The sequence below is a fragment of the Akebia trifoliata genome, chromosome 4 (genome assembly GCF_017979445.1).
Source record: "Akebia trifoliata isolate Shusen 1 chromosome 4, ASM1797944v1, whole genome shotgun sequence".
NCBI classification, from domain to species: domain Eukaryota; kingdom Viridiplantae; phylum Streptophyta; class Magnoliopsida; order Ranunculales; family Lardizabalaceae; genus Akebia; species Akebia trifoliata.
In genome coordinates this window covers 13,515,365-13,537,423 of record NC_141378.1, presented here as the reverse complement: position 1 = coordinate 13,537,423, position 22,059 = coordinate 13,515,365, and the positions used below count along the sequence as shown (strand labels likewise).

Below are 22,059 nucleotides of genomic sequence, written 5' to 3'. Positions count from 1 at the left end.
ATGTCAATATTGTCCATGAACAAGACAGATCCATTCACATATGTAAGATCTAAGCCAAACTCGTCCAAGTCAATCGAGATTTTATATATTTTAATTAAAATATTTAATTTTTTTAAATTTAAATATTTATTAGTTAAATAAAATATGATTTATTGATTAAACATATTCTAATTTTTTTTTATTTTTTATGAATAAATAATTATAAGAGTTAAATGCTTTATATCGTGTATGTCGAATTGACTCGTCCAAGACAACTCTGTCTCGTCCATAAACTAAACGAGACGTCAAAACGAGTTTTGAAACCATGTTGTCAAAACATGGAGGGATTTCAGATTTGTGTAAAAGAATTGGGCACGGTTGGGAGTTTCTGCAGGTTTTCCGAGAGAGAGAGAGAGAGAGAGATTAAAGAATTAGGATTAGGATTAGGGTTTAGAGAATTTATAGAAATGGAGGGTTGGGATCCAAACACGAAATCGACTCTAACGCAGATCCCTTTGTTGACAACGAAGGCAGGCCCTCGAGACGGATCGCCATGGACGCAGAGGTTGAAGGAAGAGTACAAGGCTTTGATCGCATACATAGGGATGAATAAATCCAAAGACAACGATTGGTTCAGGATTTCGGCTGCAAATCCAGAAGGGACGAGGTGGACTGGAAAGTGTTGGTACGTCCACAATCTTCTAAAGTACGAATTTGATCTCCAATTCGACATCCCTGTCACCTACCCTTCCACTGCTCCTGAAATCGAACTCCCCCAATTAGACGGAAAGACTCACAAGGTCATCTCTCTCTCTCTTGATTGGTCTCCATCGATTTCATTTTTTTCCTTAAAATTTTGTATTTTTTTAATGGGGTTTTGTTTTAATTATGTTGTGTGTTTGGTTTTTTCTTTTTTCCAGATGTATAGAGGAGGGAAGATTTGCTTGACCGTACATTTCAAGCCCTTGTGGGCGAAAAACTGGTATTGTTTCATTTTATTTTATTTTAAATTATTCTTGTGTTCTTTGTGGTTTAATGGATGGGAATTGAAGTTTCTTGATCTTGATTTTAGGTTTTGTTCTTATATTTGTTTTGGATGGTTTGTGAATTTAGGTCAATTTAATTTAATTTAATTTAATTTTCCTTCCTTTTTCATAGAGGAATTGAGGGTTATGCTGAATTGATTGGTTAAAAATAGTTTTTTTTTTTCCAACTACTTTTCTACATTGATATCTTAGTGGGTTTTGAAGAGAGTCGATTCATTTGCACTATTTTTAGAGTATTACAACATGTTTTCCAATCCGTATGAGTCGTCTCATTCAACAATGAGACAAATGAACCATGGTTTTAAAATCTCGTCTGATACGTTTAACTTGTCTATCCATCTTGTTGATGCACGATACCGAGACGTATCAGACGAGTCGTCTTGGTCTCAGACAAGATTTAAAACCATGTATTACAATCATTCTTTAAAACCATGGTCTCTCAGCCGATTTAGGATTGAGGTTCAAATTTGATCCTCCCGTTTGCACACTCTATACTTCTAGAAAAAGAAAAAAAAGGAACAAATAATCTAGAAAATAATGGATTCTAGTGGAATTCTGTCAATGACACAAGTACGAGCTAACAAAGAAAACAATTTATTAGGCATAAATCCCTTTCTACCTCTGCCACCTCCCCCACCCTTCTTTTTTTTCCTTCTCTTCCTTGGGGAGAGTACCCCTTAGCTCTTAGAGTTATATTCATTTTAATTCTCATTCATTTCTTTTTTGGGATTCTTCATGTGCTTGAGCCTTTTCCCTAGAAATATTTATTTTAGTTTCTTCTATTAACTTGTCATCTTAATCCCTATTAAGGTCTTTATAGTTCCTCAAGCCAACTTAAAAATATTCTATTAATCTTTGTGAGTACCTCCCCAGCTCTCTTCCTACCTCGTTTATTACCTATGTTTCTCATTTATTACCCTTATTTTTTAGTCCTTTATTATGTCTCCACCATTACTAATGTTTGTCTTAGACAAACGATCTTTAGAGCTTGGTTGTTCAATCCGTCAAAGGTCAAGAGCTGAAGAAACGGCGGTGGTAATCTTTTACCCCTACATTCACACTTCCTGAGTAGCATAAATCCCTTTGAATGAAATAGTTGCACTCCCTGGAAAATTTCATATCCAACTTTATTTTATTTTATTTTTAATTGTTGAGTTATCCCTCTTAGACCTGTAAGAATAGGAAGTTGTGTGTTTGGCCTCAGAATGTGTATGATATGTAGCTTGCCTCTTGATACATGTTAGTAGTCGTTAGGATATGTTTCATTTGATTGTGGGATACACCATCCGATCTTGAGACTCACAAAATCTGGTATATTTCTTAATACCTATACAGTTACCCCCACAATTTCTCTTGAAACTAGATAGGTTCTCTTTCTTCTTTTTTTTTTTTTTTCTTTTTTTCATCTTCTTCTTTACCTCTGAAAGAATAATAAATGATAAGAGTTTATTTTATCTTAGCTTACCTTAGTCCTATCTGCTCTTTCCTTCCCAGTGTTTGTGGAAGATATTTTGGCAATTTTGTTTATTTTTTCTTAAAAAGAAAAAAAAAACCTTGAATATTCAACTGATTTTGACTTTTGTTTGGACAGCCCTAGATTTGGTATTGCTCATGCTCTTTGTTTGGGTTTGGCACCATGGCTTGCAGCGGAAGTGCCTATCCTTGTTGATTCTGGTATGATCAAGCACAAGGACGATGCCGCCTCATCCAGTGAATCTTAGTACACCTTGTATTGTTGAGTCTGCAATACTAATAGTTTAATTTGCAGATTTTCTTTGCTTTGTCGATGAAAATAATGTTTATGGGGGATTTGCCCAAATGTTTTGTTTTGTTAAGTTGTATACTCATACTTCCCCATTTTAATGGATACACCGCTTATAATTAGTTTGTGTTGATGCACAACAGTGTGAGTTGATACTGCACTCAATTAACAGTGAAGCTGGGAACAACTTATTTCAGGCAACACGAGGGGATTAAGCATCATTCTCTTCATAAGCTGTTGAAGGGGATTCAACAAGCAATATTAGTATTTCTTGAGAATACGAAACTGAAAACTGAGGTCTTGACGGAGCCAATTTGACCCATTGATAGTCACTTTTGGCACAACGAAGAGCAAATGTAGCTTTTAGATTTTAAAAACTTGAAGAAAAAAAATGAAACTTTTTTGGTCAAAGACTTGGCAAATGGATGGGGCACTGCACCCCCAAATTTTAATTGACATTTGGTTCTTAAAAATGTATAAGATCAGTTGTTCCAACAGGCAATTGAAAGCTTCGGTTGCTATTTTTCAAATTCATTTATTTTAAAAAATAATTCCTCCTTACTATTGATGTAGATAACCACACCAAGTCACTAGCATTGTACAATAAACTGATTTCAAGTAAATAAGGTGGAAACTAGAGACCAATCTGATTTGCGAAGCTCTAAACCAGATTTGAGAATGATCCATCCTTTCTTCCACCTCAACTAAAGATAGAAACTGACCTACTTCTCCAAAACCACCTGCTCTGGGCTGAGAGAGAACAAAAGAACATTTTCTTTGTATAACAAACGAAGACACTACTTCGATTCATTGCCATTACATTTGCTTAGTAACCCCCACCACCCTGCATGAGTTTTCAAGTACATTCCATTGGTTTACAGAGAGCAATAACAGCAGCCACATAAAAACTTCTAGTTAGTACAACAGCAAATAGGTATCTGTTAGCAAATGAAATATATAAAAGAAAACAGTCTCATTGACTTCATCACTAAATATACACGTGGATCTGTAGCTCCATTAAAGTCGTACAGGCCTTCGAACTTTGCTAATGTAAAAAATGAAGACTATTGAAATCACCCCTTTACAAGCTATTATGAATTCTTGCCATTATAGTCTGTCAGCTGAAAAAAAAAAGAATTCGCTGATAATGTTCCTCAAATTTTGGAGGATCCAGCTAGCACAATCACAGGCTCTGAATATTTTTTTTAAAGGGAATATGAAACACCAATTCAATCGAAATATTTAAGATCCTTCGCCTGTGGTTGTACAAGGTATTGAGTGGTCTATTGACTTTTTCTCCTCATCAACAGCTTCATCTATAGTTAAGACACGATTATTTGTATCCAACTCACAATAGAAAACACCTTGTCCATCCTCCACATTCTCAGACTGTTCGATAACAGATTCAGGTTGAGAGAGAACTGTTTCTGCTTGAGTGCCAGACGGTTTGTTATTAGCTAAATTCGAGATATGTGGTGTCTCTGTCTGCTCTTGGTTCTGAGACTCTTTTATGAGTGAAATAGGAGAACTAGCTGTTTGGGCGCCAATCAAGTCTGCTACTCTTACCTGATTCAGCATCAAATTGTTACGTTTTCAGTTAGAAAGGTGTTAAATGGTTTATGTCTAATGTTAAGAGATTGAAATTTCACGTATTTGTTATGAAACAAGCTGAAAGGATCCGTCTTGCAGACCCTGGGACAGCCATCAACAAGGCACAGCAGTTAATGTGGCACATATACCTAGAAAAATGAACCCATCATCCCATGGCTTCGGAGTTGTCTAAAGATCCACTCTGTGCATGTTGCCACATTTACCGATGTGTTGTTGATAGACCGACCATTAGGATCCATGGAACTAGTACATTAGAATTATTTTCCATATTATTATCCAAGTACCTCCATTGGCTTCATAACATCATAATCTTGGTCATCGATTCTATTTTGAGCATCTTGACCTTGAAGCACCATGGAATCTCGAACAAGCTGACTCAAAAAGGTTACATCGTCTGACATGACACCAAGCCCTTTCAAAAGCTTAGACCCAAGTTGCAAACTAGTCTGCAAGTACAAAACAAATCCATAGAATTATGCCAATGTACACTAAAGTGCATTCAAGGAGTTTGCTTTCCATTAAGGAACAAACAGACAAAGGTGAGATCAATTTGATTGGCACCTCGGCATTTTCAAGAATAGCATCTGTTGCACCCGCTTTCTTCAGATCCAAGAGATGCGGAACGTCCTCGGCTCTAGCATATATCGGGATCTGATGAAAATATTTTCAGAGAGACAGTGAATAATCTCAAGTGGGAATTTTGATTTAGTTTCATTGAAATCAACTGCATGGTAATACAGCACTCAATTAAGAGAGAACTGATTGAACGGTCTGGAACTCTGGGCCACTAGATAGTTGAGAATATGTATAGTATGAAGGGTAAGGTCCAAAGAATATAGGGTATTGTCTTATCAGGATTGTTTTCCTTCACCTCCAGACTTCATAAAACATTCTTTGCCTTACTAGCTGACCTTATGGAAAAAAAAAAAACTATGGGCAATACAGATATGACAATGTTTCACAGAAAATAATATAAAATGTGCAAAAATACCGCAGGGAAGGCAAGCCGAATCCTTTGAACAGCCTCAAGTGACCGTTGCTTTCCTGTGTACATGACCAAGACAGCTTTTGGGGAAGAAATACCGGCAGATTGCAGAACTGCTGGACGTGATCCATCACCGTAGAGGGTTGGAAAACCTTGTTTCCGTGCCGCCTAATCAGAATAGGGAGAAACAGCTTCTCATGTAAAAAATATTCCGTATTTAGAATTAAAATCTAAGAAACGATTGGTATCATTCACTTAAGATATGGATTCTCAGAGTCTCAGACTACACAGCATCTTGTTTGATAAATGAGATGAATCAGGCAACATTTTGAAAATCTCTGCCAAGTCAACTGGGATTTACTATTATTTTAATTAAAATCATTATAAATCTAATTTTTTATAATTTAATTATTTATTATCTAAATAAAAATATGATCTTATGACTAAGCATCTTCAGATATACCTTATTTTATGAAAAAAAAATTATAATTATTTTTATGCATAAATACATATTAATAAATATTTGGAAAATGGGTAACATAGTTTATCTCGTCCATGAACGAGATGAGATGTCAAACCGAGATTTAGAGGTATGGCATGAGCAGAACTACTAACTGACCTTAACTACTCCAAGATCAAGATCAAAAGCAACATAAGGCCATCCCACAAGGTCACTATCTAGTCCAGAAGCCAGTGGAGTAGATAAGAAATTGGCGAGTACCTGTATCTAGAAAAAAATTAAAAACCTCCACAGAAATAATGTATATCAGCCAAAATTTGAAGTCAGTTTTACTACATGATAATTGTTTTACCTGACCCATTTGTCCGAACCCTAGAATTACAACTGGTTCGCTTGCTTCAAAGTTCACCATTGCATCATCTTTCTGTGAATGTTTAAAAATGTAGAGTAAAGAAAAATGCACAGTTTAAAAGGAACTAAGTAAGATAAATCCAAAATGGTGGCAACCAACATATTTGTGCACCCAACACAAAGGAAGGTATGCATATGAGATGACATAGCATTACATTTTGTTGGGGACTGACCATTCAAAGGACTCACCAAGCAGATCTCCTTGACCAACATTAGAATATCCTCACCATCCAAATGAATGTTAAATGTTGGGTGTAAAGGATAATCTGGTCAGGCCAACTACCATCCCAGGAGATCTCTTAGATGGGACCCATCAAAAAGAAGCCCAACCACTCTCCCATGTGTTACGTGCACTGGTATGTCTATGGTGTAGCATTCATGGCCCCCCATATTTATCTCAGATTTCCTCACTACAATTCAATACTCCATTACTGATGGATGTTTATTATATAATACATACATCCTTCACATCAAACTTCTTATCAAGGATATCAGCAGCCTGCTTTCCAACTTCATTCAGAAAGGGAGTTAAGGCCATAGACAACACCACAACAATTATGAGCAGTTTGTTGAGCTCAAGTGGTAGCACTCCAAGCCTGCTTATGAAAAGGATTATGACCATAAAACAAACTTCGAATCAATCAATGTATTAGAAAATAGATGCCCAGTCTGGAGATCACAGCTTATTTGTGTCTGACCTGTTTGCAAGAGAAAACACCACAAACCCAAATTCGCCTCCTTGAGAGAGAAGAAATCCTATTCGCAGGCTTTCTTGCACGGTTAGTCCAACACGGGGACCTATTGCTGTTATTATCAGTGTCTTGATAACGATTAAACCTGCCAGGAGTGAAAGTACGTTTGGCCACTCTCGGAACAGGAGCTGCATAACAAAAACAAGGAAATGTATAAAAGGAAATGGAGGCAGAAAATTATACATAAATTATTTGTGGAGAAAACACTTCCTTATATGGTCTCTATATTAGAAATTATATTTTTATTATGTTTTATGAATTTGTGACAGGCACCTAAGACTCAATTTCAGGATCAAACGAATTTAAGAAAAATGATTCAATAAGCCTTGAGACCGTCTTGTCAAATATTCTAATGTGATGCCCTGAGTTGCATTCATATTTAACAAATTTTATCAGAATCTGCGCTAACTTGTGAAATATAGAGTTAGATAAATGGATTACCTCTAAATTCTACTTTGTAAGTGTGTTTGTGTGGGTGGGTGGGGGGCTGACATCTATAAGTACATACTAAGTGGTAATCAAAAGATAAAATAAGGACATATTAAGTGGCAAATAGGTACTAGGGTGTATATCCTTTTCGGAAACAGTGTTTAGGTAGGTTATGCCTACTATCTTTAATATTTACACATCAATATTAAATTGCAATAATTGTCAAAAATAATATTGACACAAATATAGAGTTTTTTTTTTTTTTTTTAATTTTTTTTTTAATTTTTAATTTTTAATTTTGCAATCAGTTTCAAGTCGAGAGATGTAAATAATTCCCTCTACAGCTAGGTTTTGTTTTACATATATGTTACCCCTTTGGTCTCAACTTTCCTATTAAATACACATGAGATTCTAGAACTAGATTCCTAGATACCTGCATATCAATGGATGTCCCTGTAGTCACAAAAAATAACCCAAGAAGTAAGCCTCTGAAGGGCCGTATATCAGCTTCAATCTGTGTCCGGAAATTTGTTTCTGCTAGAATTGCCCCAGCTAAAAAAGCTCCAAGCTGTACAAGATGACAAATGCATTAATTAAATCACTTTGAAACCTCTCAGTTTTAGCCATTTTCCAAATTTGAGAAGGCAAGTCAAACCGTGTCACTGAAGCCCAGCTTCTGTGTAATAAGTGAAGTCCCAGCGACCGTAAGCAGACAGAGAGCAACAAAAGCTTCTGTACTCCTCGTTTCTGCAACAACCTGTAATTTAAGAATATAGCTTCAGTTTCATTTTTGAAACACTATCAAATAATGAAAATGGTCTTGCACAGTTAAAAAGTGACTGAGACCCACTTCAAAGATACGCCTGAGAAGGTACTTCCCTCCAAGAGAAAGTAGACCGAGTCCACCTAATGCTTTCAAGCTTTCTGTTGCTAGCATTGGCAAAATGCTTTCTTGTACCAGATTCTACAAAATGTATAGAAAATTTTAAGATTAAGACCAGTGGTTTCAATAAATTAACAGATGTGTCGAACGTGCAAAAAAAAAAGGATGAAGAATCGACCTAAAAGGACAAAGATATGATGGAGTTGAGAAAAGCCAAAGAAACTATTTTTCTTAACATGAAACAAGAAATTGATGGAGCTTCACGGTTCAGATACCATACAAACATTAAAAAGCAAAGTGTGTCTATGTTCGACACAAGGTTTAAATGGTTATTAAGGTTAAAATTAGACAAGAGTAACACATATATACTATGTTTCCTAGTTACTAAGGTTTCTTCTGAAGCCCAAATACCAAGATACAGAACCCCCTTTCTCTCCAAACTATCCTTCATCAACCACTCTTTCCAACCGAAAGCGAATGCAAAATGGAAAGATTACCCTTTAACAGGTACCCCCTGCTACATAAATCTTCCCAAAATTAGGAAACGAAATGACTTTCCCAACCTTGAAACGAAACGACTCCCTTCCTAAAATCAGGGCCCACATTACAGATCCCTCACCAAACATTGAGAAACCATGTGATGAGCAAACCACACAAGATTGGAAACTAAAGGCATGCATAGAGATGACCTGTCACAGTCTTGTCGGTGCACCACTAGCTGGATGTGGACAGGGTTGTGGAGACCGAATGGTCAAAATGGAGCCACCACGTTGTGGAGTGGAATGGTAGGAAAGAGTGTGATTAGTCCCATATTAGATAGGAGAACGTTCAGAATCTAGACTATAAGGACAAATCATACCCTACATAGTATAACGCATTTTAAAGGCATATGGGTTTCGGCCTTAAAGCAGACAATATTGTACTATTGTCGACTTGAGGCGTTACAAATGATATTAGAGCCACGGACGGCTCTTTCTATTTGGTGGGGAGACTATCACAGTCTCGTTGGTGCGCCACTGGCTGGATGTGGAAAGGGTTGTGGAGACCGAGGGGTCAAAGTTGAGCCGTCACATTGTGGGATGGAATGGCAGGGAGGAGTGATTAGTTCCATCTCGGATAGGAGAACGTTCAAAACCTAAGCTATAAGGACAAACCAGACCCTACATGGTACAATACATTTTAAAGTTGTGTGGACTTCGGCTCAAAGCAGACTATATTGTACTATTGTGGGACTGGGGCGTTACATGACCCAGTAGTTATTTTTAATAGTAGAGATACTCATGGTCACCCTTTTCAATATCTCAATTCTATTATCCACAATGAGAGAGAGATTGAGGATGATAATCATTGAAAGTGGCTTAGGTGGAGTGTTATATATGACCTCATACCAATCAAACGTGAGGGGAAAATTAATAATAACAAAAATTGGTCAATCATATTTCATAGAACATAATGAACATGTACATACAATAAACATTTTTAAGATAGAATGTTGAAATGGATGGGTAGAAAGACTAGGAAAACCATAATCAGACATGGGGAAACTGTCGAAACAAGGAATACCAATAATACAGACTATTAACAGAATGAGAAGCACACTGGTTCCACCTAAAGGCTCCGAAGGACGGGGAGGCCGAAGGGGACATGGAATGAGGTAGTGAGTTGATATGAAGGCCCAAGAAATAATGTAGGATATGGACTAAGATCGAATGAAATTCATGTAGCTAATGCAAATAGTAGGGAGTTCTGAAAAGGCTTAGATGGTGATGATGAATTGGGAGATGGAACTCAGATGCTCACTAAGAGATGAAGCAAACTCAAGTACTGACAATCAACTTCTTGTGGATTCTGTCCTCCATTAATAAATTTTGGTTATAAAAGAAAAATAGGCAGAGCTTAAGTTTCATTGCCCCCTTAGAAAATAAAATTTATCCAACTAAATAAATAAATAAAATGAATTTTGTCTACGGTAAATTTTGTAACACCTTTCAAGTTTTTAATACATCAAACACTAGCAAGCTTTTTTGCATACCTGACTCTCTAGCACTGGAAGTACGACTAAGAGAGGAACAACAGCTATGTCCTGCAAATATCAACCAGTGGGATTCCAGAAAGTTATTGACATGATACTTTTTGATGTGTACTTCGCACGACTGACCCTATCCAAATTCAAAGAGAAAAATAGAAGGAAAAATAATTGCACCATTCGTAACTCAATGTATAATAAATAGACTGCAATGAGTAAACTATACAAAATGGTGAGAACCTGTAGAAGAAGTATTCCCAAAGTTGCTGAGCCAAATTTTGTTGGGAGCTCACCCTTCTCTGCAAGAAGCTATATAGTACCATTGGTAAGCTCAACAATAGAATATCATATCTCTTTAGCAATATTTAATATTTCCACAAGTATGTCCACGAATGATTGTGATTGAAACAATCATGACAAGAGCATGTTTGTGAGCCTTAGAATGTTGAAATTATTTCTAACAATGTATCAAAAGAAAGATCGAAGTTATGTATGTTAATTTTAATCCACCACCTCAACTGTTTTCTCATTTATGTTAGGGTCAATTGATATCACCTCTACCACTTGGGCTCAAGGATACACAAGAATGCAAACGAAGACATGGATTTAAGTCAAGGAAGAGACCAATTTGGGATTCTTCCATTTTCTTCTTAATACGTATCATCTTTACTTACAAAAAAAATGTCAACTAATATTACTTTTGATAGGAACATGGTTGAATTGGTTGGTGATCAGTGGGTGAAAACAGGTTTTGAATCCAGGTCTGTTTGTCATACCCAGAATCATCTGGAAGGCTTGAAGCATTTTTTATGATGGGATCGAGGATTTGCATTCAGTTGTCATGGAGATTAGAGCTATGGTTTTTTTTTTCTTTTTTCAAAACTTTCTACTTTGGTGTCTTTAATTTAACAACATTCTTGTCAAACAATATTGTTTTTAGGGGAAAAGAGATTGTTTGGGAGTTGCTTAACCATTTAAAGTATGGATACAAGTGTGAGACTTCTTCACTAGCTTTCCTCGCCTCTTTCAATGTAACGAGGGGCTTTCTCATTTTTCTTCTTTTACACACGTGGAGCTATATCCTTTGATTAGGTAACCCATTTCAATATTCTCCACCAGTTCATCCTATCATTGATTCACAGCAAGAAAGGTCCATATATTGGAAATAAAATAGAAAAGTTCAACAACTACCACAAACGTAGAACGTGACAAGTCCAAATAACTCCATCCACATGAGTAACATGAAACAGAAAAAAATCAACATCCATTTGTTGCATGTGCTATTCATACCTTATGAATGTTGAAGAGTTGACTAACAAGTTCTATTAACCAAACATTTGTTTCACTAGACATAACTTTCTACTGTAGTCGTATTAAAGATTTTTGAATGGTAGTCATATTAAAGTTGAATTAAGCAAACACCCACTTGAGAGAAAAAAATATTTTGCATGTGGTAACCTAACCATATGAATTCATATTTCTGTATTTGAGTAGAAGTAACTCATTTGCACAGTAAATGCTAGGAAAGGAAAGAATTTCAAAGAATGGTGGCCACAAAGTTCCGTATAATGGAAGTAGACAAAAGTTACTTGTTGAAACAAAAAATTCTTCGAGGACATGTCCACACTAAAGAAATTCAAACATCTATATCACCAAACTGGAAGCCAACTTGACCCTAATTTCACTGCAAAGTGTGTCTTAGACACCCAGAAATTATGCACCTGAAGAACAAAAGCTGAGGAGGACAATGAGAGAGCAGCACCAATTACTATAGCCTCATCAACACTTCTAATGTTTACCTGCAATTCATTCAACCATAAGATATAAGAAAAAAAATATGTAGCCAGAAATTTAGAAAGGACATTATATGGCAAATTTAGTGTTGGTCTAAACTCTAAAGCATGAATTCATACCTTCACATCAGCTCATCTTTTTCTTTTTCTTTTTTCGATTTAATTTTTAGTTCGTAAAAGTCGTGGCTTAATAAGTCACAGCATTTGGTGACTATGCTTTCAGGTGATGGATATCATTCTCATATAAAATCAAACCACTGAAACTTCTAACCCAATGAAAACTGGATTCAAAATTAACAGAGAAATGAACGTCCTAATAAGTCTGTTGAATGACCATTTACTATTTCCATGGTTTGAATCAGTGTTTTTAGAGGTGTGTGAGGCTTATGCCTTGAGGCGTGCCTCAATATAAGGCTCATTAAAAACACACTGAAGCATAAGGTTGAAACCTTAAAGCAGCTAAAGCTTATGCCTCAAACCAAGAGGCACCTAAAAGGCATACGCCTTTTGGCCGGGGCATATGCCTCACATTATTTTAATTTTTTTTAAATAACGCATTTCTTCCTCATTCTTCTTATTATTTTCTTGTTAATTTATGTTTTTTTTTATTATCTAAGTAAGAAATTGTAAGTTTCTCTTTTTTTACTTCTATTTCTTTGTTACTTCAAGTACACTTTATAATTTGAACACTTAAAAATGAATTCGAATGCAAAGTAGTAATATATATAAAGAAAATCGTTGAGTTAAGCTATTTTATAAATAATTTTTGTAGTATTTAGTATTATACAGATGAAGTTTGTGACAAAAATAATATTTAATTATATTTTTATAATGAATATAAAATAATTAGTTGTTATAAAGACTTTCAACTATTCTAATACAAATATTTCTATTTGGCTAAAAGATAAAGTAATAATATTTTATATTATTATATAATGTAATGGATTAAAAATTGAAATTTGATTGAGTGGATTTGAAAAATATAAATATGCAATGGCTATCCTAAACTTGAGATTTTATATCATATTATTTATTTAAAAACATCATGCATGTGAGGCTTACGCCTCGAGGGGTTGGCCAACTGAGCCTTGCCTCACGACTTAGCATCTGAAAACATTGGTTTGAATTCCCGGTCTCAAGGTTCATCTCTGCTGATTGAAAAAACAAAGACATGTCATCTGAGATGGTACAAGACAAACAGAGCCATAACATAACATACCAAGATAAAGCTGATACATTGAAAATTCAAGTGTGCTTAAGCATCCCATCACATCTTCAAAGAAGCATTTGAGTTCATGCAGTATGTCATTAATAGTGACGTCAGAAGAGTTAAATCTTCTCCTGACTATTTTGGCATACAGAATAATCAGCAGTCATGGTAGAGAGTCAAACAATTACAGCCAGTGGCAAAGTCCAGAGTTCAAATCAAAAGAATGCTTGTTAGTTATGTTGACCTCTCAACAAGTCAATAATGTCACAGCATGGTCGATCACTTAAAAAGGAACATTCCATACCATTCTGATTCCCATTCAGATTTTTTTTTTTTTTTTGGGGGGGGGGGGGGGATGTGTAGGGGGAAAATACAATTGTTCAAAAGTAGTAATAATCAAAGTAACAGGGAAACAATGTCATGCAATTTGTATTTCATGATGCTCAGGAGGTAAACTTCTCACCAGGTCAGACCTTGAATGGAAAAGAAACTGCAGAATTCTTGTTCCGATAGCTCCATTGGGTGGTAGTTCAAATAATGTAAAAGCAAGGGTAGATAATACCACCTTGAGAAAAAGAAGAAGTACTATGGTCAGAAGGTTGTTAGCTTTCATGGAATAATTAAATACTACATTTTAGACACATAACCGTAGAACAACAATAAAGCAAGTGAGATACTAAAATATAGTATGATAGAGAAAGAGCAAATAATTTGAATTCAAATCCAAAAAAATTGAACCTAAAATGATTTATTATGGTAAAAGTTATTGTCGACATGCAGCATATTCATTATATTAAAGAAAGTACACATTATGCTTATTAATTAGTCAAAACCTAAAATTTAGTTAAACATTTTCCCTTCAAGTGCAAACAATCATACACTCAAACCTGCGGGCACGTGAAACCCTAGATCAAATAATGAAAGCAATAAAATACTCCTAACCTTCTCTATGATCATAATCTTTTCTTACCAAAGTATAAAATCCATAAAAATACATGTAATCCTAAATTCAAGCTTATTGGAGCTTTATTTATTGCACTCTTCTACTTCATCATCCTGTAGGCTCACCTCTAATGTTGAGTGGCCTGATTCAATGCAATGTGGAGTGTAGATGCTCTATCATCAAAACCCATGGTTTGAAAGAAGTTGACCTCGATTTATGGTAGCTCTGATTTTGTCAACTTGGAATTTGATTTCATTCTTCCAGTAGGCTGGTGGTGGTATATTAAAGCATGACTGCTGAAGTCATTTAGTATATTCCAACCTGCATACTTTTTCACTTACTGATGCATGTTCTGATGTCTGTAGAAGATGGAGTCATGATGATCAAGTTCTCAATAACAACCAGTAGACGTTCAAGTCGTGCCTTCTTGCTGTGGCTAGGTGACGATTCAAAAGAGTCACCTTCTTTGATTTGCATTTCACCTTTATATTCAACTAGCTTTTCAACAGGATGAATTACTGAAGGAAGTCCTCTCAAAATGAACTTTTCATCCTTCCCAAAAATAAAGGTATATAGATTTGGATTATAGATGGCACCTCACTTTCCAAGCCCTAATTTTCCCAATACAATATGACAATGCTTCATAGGAGTAACCACACAACATATGAATCCCAGTGTTTTAGCCCAAACCTGAAACATTCACTATTTCCTACACATTAACTAATACTGCTAATTAAATTAATTTTATTTATTTAGTTGTTGCAACCAATCATAGACAGTGAATGGATTTTAAATTTTCAGATGACTTGTTTAAACTGCAAAAAAACATTCTGCCACACTCAAGTCCAAAAGTAAGTATAAGTTTTGGATACATAAAAATGTCTAATATAGAGATACATGATACACTTCATTCAATTCACATGCTTAATCATCTCCAGCAACGGAAACTTAATTTTTGCAAATGTCTACCTGAGTCAGTCCCATGCCAAAGGCAAACTTTGCAAGAGCTTTTAAGCGCGCCAGTGAAAGCTCTAAACCCATCTCAAACAGCTGAAGAAGAGAATAAAACATACTTAAGAAATTGCAACATATATCCTAAGTAACTCTTGGTATAGTCCAAGGACCAATGAAGGTGCCACTTAGCTAATTGGTAAAGGCTTCAGGAGAGTTGATCCCATGACCTAGGTTCAAATCCCGTTGAACCCATCTTCACCTCCATTGACCACTAATCACTTGCTTGCTTAGCAAAAAAAAATAGTCCAAGGACCAAATTACACAGTACAATAAATAATTCAGCTGGTTTATTAGATGCATTCACCATGGCAGGAGATGGTAAATAATATATGATCATCCAAGGGTAAGGAACTTTGGATGAATTAATGCGAATGGGTGTAAGCCTCGCTGCTCAGAAACACCCAGTCCTGACCACACAAAAGCTCAGGTAATGCCAGTTATTGTTGACATCCAAGTTCACATGATCCTAGACAAATATACAATATATCAATGGCTCTAATCTCAATTTTCCAAGTGACGAACAATTAAACCTTTCCCATAATATGGCATGATCAATGATTAAAGGTCAAAACTGTGGAAATTATTAGGAAAATAAGCCGTGCGGGGGCCGGCAACTAATGTCCACTTGTTGAATTTAGAAGGAATTTTGTGTGGCATAAAAAAAGGGTATCAAACCTCTGAAATGTGAAAAAAAGAAAAGAATTGAGCTCACCAAGAAAAGGATCCCCCACTCTGACAGAATCTTAACATCTGTGAGGTTTCTAATCAAACCAAACTGGTTTAGGACAACTCCAGCAAAAAAGAAACCAAGTATCTGCAAGCAACCAGGAAAAATCAACAATCATTTGAGAATATGGTAATGAATAGATAACTCTTAGAAGAGATGACCTAGGGATGGTAACAGATCAGTTTGGTACCAGATCAGTGCCACTCCAATACCGATCCGAAAATTTGTAAAGATGTACCCGATCCGATCCAAATGGATTAATGAATATGTGAACCGAATCCAATCTGAACACATGCCTTATTTTCAAATTATCAATGTTCAAAAAATTCAAAAATATATAAATTCATATAAAATTTAAAAAAATATACTTTCCTACTTCAAATATAAAGGGAAATAAAAAAGACTGCAACATTTTATCTATATGTATTTATATGAAATTAAGAATAATAAAAAATATTGAAATGTATTCGGATCAGATTTTTTCGGATCGGATTGGAGTACATCCAAATCTGATTCGAAATAATTTCGGATCTAAGATTTCAATCCGAAAATCGGATTTTCATGTTTTTTCAGATTGGATCGGTTCTAACATCGGGTATATTTTGATCATTGCCAGCCCTAAGATGACCCCCCGCACACACATGGGAAATATAGCTAATATGGATGTCAATCCAATACATCTTGGTCACAACCAAAACAAAACATGACAATACAATAACTTGATACAAAGGAACACAAAGCTCACACAACCAGTTAATTATAAAAGAAAGGCTTACAGGGCTAGCTTTGATGATCTTGAATGCAGGAACAACCACAACAGTCACAGCCAAGAAGGTCAAAGTATCCAACCCTAAATCATTAATAACGTCAACAGCACCAGCACCAGCAACATCACTAAGCTCAGCATATATCCGGAATCTTCGCCATTGCCCCTGTTTACGGCTCCACCTAAAAATTGAGGGAGCCAACAAAGGTGGTCCCTCGGAGAGCTTCTCAGAGATAAAAGAGCAATGACTTGTTCTGTGATTTATTGTGTATGATATACAACCCACTTGCTGGTCATTGGAAGACAGGTTATAAAAAGGATGTCTGGTTGGAGTTGAAATAACGTAAGGACAGGCTCTCAATGGGCTAGTCCAATACATCATAGTATGCCCCTGTAAAGTAATAGCATGTGTCATATACCAGCATTTCCAGAGCATAAATCTATGGCAGGATAACAAAAAAAATGCTAAATACATATCATATTAATTCTTCAGCAGGATAACAAAAAAAATCACATACAGCACTACATATTATAATGAGATAGATTTTAAATTATAAGATACCAACTATAATCATACCAGCTATAATCCCCAAAAGTGGCATCCTTTCATTTGGCAATGTTACCAAAATCGAGCGACCACATGGGAGTTTTTGCATGATTTAGGGTTAATATCAGCCTGACCTGATGTGTTTTTTTTTTTGTTTGAACCACCTAAATATACTTTCCGCACGCAAACCTCATGTGGGTATTATATCCCAAAAAAGCAATTACAGCCTCTGCCAAACTTAAACCAATGCACCCAGTAACGAAAATCAAAAGCCCATTTCAAATCCATGTGGATGCTCAAGCTACGCCCTTTCATTATGAAATGGTTTTTACTTCCTGATTTCTCTCGTCTCCCCCCACAACCGCGAACTGGTTCATGCCATGGTTTAAAATGTCAGAATGTATTGGCCAATACGAATCATTGAATGTATCTTCCGATACCGTATTGGTTTTTCGTTAACCAAAACATTCAATCGTAAAACCTTGGGTTTGCGTTTATTTTTTTTTATAAGGGAAAGCATGAGGCAGCGATTATTGGGGCCTTATTTCATGAAACCAATTTCTGCTCATATTGGCAAGAATTGTAGTTCAATGTGCTCTGGAGCTCTCGCTAGGGTGGAATTTGATTACAGGCATAGGCAGACTTAGTAAAATTTGCACCAAATCACTTCATTTGGATTCCAATTAAAAAATTAAGCCTATTAATGCTGCCCCAATTACATTAATGATCTCTAACATGACCCAATTAACTTAAAAGTCAAATTGAAACAAAGAATAAATGAAGTTGGAATCAAATAATAAGCAATCCTCCACATATAGTGAATTGGGACTTCTTAGAGTATATGATGGGGAGGATGGACTTTGGTAAGATGTGGATAAGTTGGATTATGAAATGTGTCACAACAGTATCCTATTCGATTCTCGTCAATGGAAGTCCGACTAGTTTTTTTAGGGGTTTGAGAGGGTTGAGGCAAGGAGATCTATTTTCTCCTTTTTTGTTTCTTCTTATAGTTGAAGCTCTGGGTAGATTGTTTAGAAGAGCGGTCGAATTATGATAGCTTTCAGGTTTCAGAATGAATGATGGGCCCCTAATTTCACATCTACAATTTGCGGACGATACACTAGTTTTTCTGGACCATTCGAGGGACCAAGTAAGGGTGCTTCGAGTCTTATTGAGCTGCTTTGAGGATATGTCAGGTTTGCATATTAATCTGCAGAAGAGCAAGCTATTCGGGGTAGGAGAGGTGAACGATATTCATTTGATGGCCACAACCTTGGGATGCGGGTATGAGTCCCTGCCCACGTCCTATTTGAGCTTACCGTTGGGAGCTCCCTACAATAGTATAAAAGTCTGGGATGGAGTGATAGAGAGATTGGAGAGAAGGTTGAACATGTGGAAGGCCATTATCTGTCGAAAGGAGGGAAAGTTACTTTGATTAAGAGCATCTTAACGAGTATCCCAGTTTACTTTCTCTCGTTGTTTACACTTCCGAGATCAGTCGAGATGGGATTGGAAAGGCTAATGAGGAATTTCTTGTGGAATGATAAAAATGGAAGGAGGAAGTATCATTTGGTCAGATGGAAGGTGATTTGCATGCCTAAGAAGAACGGGAAATTGGGCATAAGGGGGCTAAGAGTAGCTAATAGAACGCTTCTAGGAAAATGGCTTTCGAGGTTCGGCAAAGAGAGGGGTAGTATGTGGAGAAAGATTATTATGGCTAAGTACAGAGAGAGGAGGCTAGGCTAAGTAGTGTATGGAAAGGGATTCGTAAAGTCAGTGAAGATTTTGAGAGAGGGATTAGGTTCAAAGTAGGGATGGGAGACAAAATTAGATTTTGGGAAGATAATTGGTACAGCACATCGCCTCTAGCAACCCAATTTCCATCTTTGTACACATTTTCTATAAAGAAGAACCGTTCAATCCAGCAGTATTTGATTTGCAGCGAGTCCAGTCATACTTGGGATTTGGGGTTTAGAAGAAACTTTAATGATTGGGAGCTAACTGAGATGACATCTTTACTTGATCTCCTGCATACGGTCCATCTTAATGAGAGCGAACAGGATAAGTGGGAATGGATAAGGGCGAAGGATAAGAGATTCTCTGTCAAGTCTTTCCATAAATGGCTCACTCCTCTAGTTGAGCGATCCCTCTCGGAACCAATCATTTGGTCTAGGTCAGTCCCCTTTAAAATCTCTTTTTTTTTTTGTATGGTTGGCCTCCCTTGATAGGATTTTTACGTTGGATAATTTGATTGTTCGGGGATGGATCACACCCAATTGTTGTCCCCTATGTATGAGGGAAGGGGAATCAGTTGATCATATTTTAATTCATTGTTCATTCTCTTATAATATTTAGTCAATTTTCCTGGAGCTTTTCCGTATGAATTGGGTCTTTCCTCGTAAGTTCTCCTCGTTGTTAGAAGGGTGGACCAGTAATGCTTTCTACATCAGAAAAAGGTTCCTGTGGGCTATGCTTCTAGCGGCTATTGCTTGAAGGGTTTGGAACGAGAGAAATAACAGGGTGTTCAACAATAAATCCAGAAATTCTCAAGCGAGTTTTTTGGAGATCTTGGGCCTGTTATATCTTTGGTCCAAGCAGAATATAGATTTCGAGGGGATTACTTTTGATGATTTTGTTTTTAGATGAAACTCTTTATGTAATCACTGATGTTGTATTTTTCTTTTTCTTGTTGCTCTTTGCGAGGTTTTCTCAGCCTCCGTGTTTCCTGTCTCCCCCCCCCCCCCCAACCCCTCTTTTTTCAGCCTCCGTGTTTCCTGTCTCCCCCCCCCCCAACCCCTCTTTTTTCAGCCTCCGTGTTTCCTGTCTCCCCCCCCCCCCCCCAACCCCTCTTTTTTCAATATATTATACTTTAAAAAAAAAAAGAATCTAAAATTAAATCAGTCCTCCAACATATTTTCTAACTCAAGTTGCATAAGCTTAATAAACTAGCCCAGAACCGGAAAAAAAAAATCGAAGAAATCAAAAAAATACGATCAAATAAGAGCACAGTAGATAAGCCAGAAACAAGCACCAATTACCTTCAAACTTTGACATGAAGCCATGGATTCAAACATGCTGAGAATCTCAAAATACTGAATCAAAATGAAAATTCTTGAAGAGAATCAAAGAGAGAATTGCTTAAAAAAAACCGAGAAATCTGACATTAAAGCTTCGAAATTTCATATTTTGGATAAGTTCGACAGCATCTGCTCGTTCTCCGATAACCCTAGAAAAATCGCAGAAGATTGGAGATAGCCTGCAAGGAGACATTTTTATTTTATTTTTGGTGGTTTTTGAAGTATTTATAGGTGCGAGGAGATGAAGAAGAGAAGACCACACGTTTAAGCTCTGAAGCGCTTGAAGTTTTAGATTAGAGACGCAGACTCAGACAACAAGGCTGTTGGAAATTGGGATTAACTTCCACGGACTTTGGATTCTTTTTATAAATAAAACGGCCGCATTACGCGCGTGCTGTATTATTATTATAATTATAATTATATAAGGATCTGTTTGATTACGCGTGGAAAAAAGGGTGGGAATTCAATTTGCATTGAAAATCACGTTTTCTCTATGTTTGATTGCATTCTTTCCCATGTAAAATGAGTTTTTAACCTAATCTAGAATCCAATCTTGGAGAGAATTTGATTCCCGATGATTTTCCAGCCTAGATTAAAATCCAATGTTGGTGGAGATTCGACAAGAGAAAAATATTTTAATCACTTTTTCCCATTGATTTACACTTGATTGAAACTAAATAACAGCACGTCTTTGAGAAGCATGAACTCAAGTGATTGGTAAGAGCAATTTCAACGCAAATAGCCATACTGACTAAGCATTTTGCATATTCAAAGGGTTTGCATTTCAACCATATAAACCAAAATGACTTTTCACAAGTTCACCTATAGTAAAATGACTCTCAATTGTCATCGATTTTTATCAACAACTGGTAGTGAGAGAGAATCTCACTCTCTTTTTTTGTTTCTTCTTGTTTCCCCTCCTCTAAAATATCAAAATGCCTTTTTAAACACAAAGTGCATTAGAATTTTTTTTTTTTAAGCTTTGGCTCTGCAAAACGGTTGTTGGGAAGGGGTGTGCCTAACTCAAGCCTGAGTGGATTGGAATTGCTCTTATACCCAAGACAATTGACATTTACTCGATCTAGAATCAAGAAAGTGAATAAAAACACCTCCATTATGCATTTCTTGATGCTGTCTCAATGAGTCAAGCTTTGAGATTCAAATTCCAAAATGACGATAATACTCACCCTCACACGTACTAAGCAAAAGATGATATAACCAAACAATAAATGATATGACAATTAGAAGAATCAAATACAAATGCGCCCATCGGGTGTAAAAGAGTTTCCATGAAGCTTTTGAAATTTTCATATATTATAATTTCAATATGATATAGGCAAAGACAAAACATAATGCTATTACGGATTTATCAACAAAAAAAAAGATTATATTAACCCTACCGACATGGATAACTATATTCAATTTTCATTTTCAAAATTTTTTATTAATCTACTAAAATCTAAACAGATTTGATCGTTGTAATGCAATCTTATGGATCAATTACATCTACAACAATATCATTTTTTATTTTTTTAAGATTAACATCCTTTTTTTTTTCTAACTGAGTGTCTGGGCCAGCTTGCGCGCACCACGACTAATCTCAGGGAGGACTACCATAGCAACCCACCGCCATGGTCC

The 22,059-nt window shown here is 36.2% G+C and overlaps 2 protein-coding genes across 3 annotated transcripts; one reads left to right on the top strand and one right to left on the bottom strand.

The window, feature by feature from the left end:
- The first annotated feature begins 336 nt into the window (after window positions 1–336).
- On the top strand, window positions 337–4,355 carry LOC147403933 (ubiquitin-fold modifier-conjugating enzyme). The gene is made up of 3 exons (XM_086439725.1): window positions 337–779; window positions 900–961; window positions 2,617–4,355. The coding sequence occupies exons 1-3, from the start codon at window positions 447–449 to the stop codon at window positions 2,744–2,746; spliced, it is 525 nt and encodes a 174-aa protein (XP_086295851.1). The 5' UTR covers window positions 337–446; the 3' UTR covers window positions 2,747–4,355.
- Window positions 3,744–20,767, bottom strand: KEA3 (K+ efflux antiporter 3). Of its 2 annotated transcripts, none has more exons than XM_086439723.1 (19): window positions 20,383–20,767; window positions 16,808–17,188; window positions 16,017–16,118; window positions 15,260–15,340; window positions 13,811–13,912; window positions 12,066–12,143; window positions 10,585–10,653; window positions 10,351–10,401; window positions 8,286–8,399; window positions 8,091–8,192; window positions 7,869–8,003; window positions 6,953–7,134; window positions 6,715–6,850; window positions 6,196–6,267; window positions 6,003–6,110; window positions 5,390–5,551; window positions 4,960–5,049; window positions 4,683–4,844; window positions 3,744–4,353 (listed from the first exon to the last, which is right to left on the bottom strand). In XM_086439723.1, the coding sequence occupies exons 1-19, from the start codon at window positions 20,416–20,418 to the stop codon at window positions 4,030–4,032; spliced, it is 2,487 nt and encodes an 828-aa protein (XP_086295849.1). In that variant the 5' UTR covers window positions 20,419–20,767; the 3' UTR covers window positions 3,744–4,029. The 2 variants fall into 2 exon arrangements, with proteins under 2 accessions (XP_086295849.1, XP_086295850.1); XM_086439724.1 differs by having other exon boundaries at window positions 6,003–6,104; window positions 20,383–20,766.
- Between the last annotated feature and the right edge of the window lie 1,292 nt (window positions 20,768–22,059).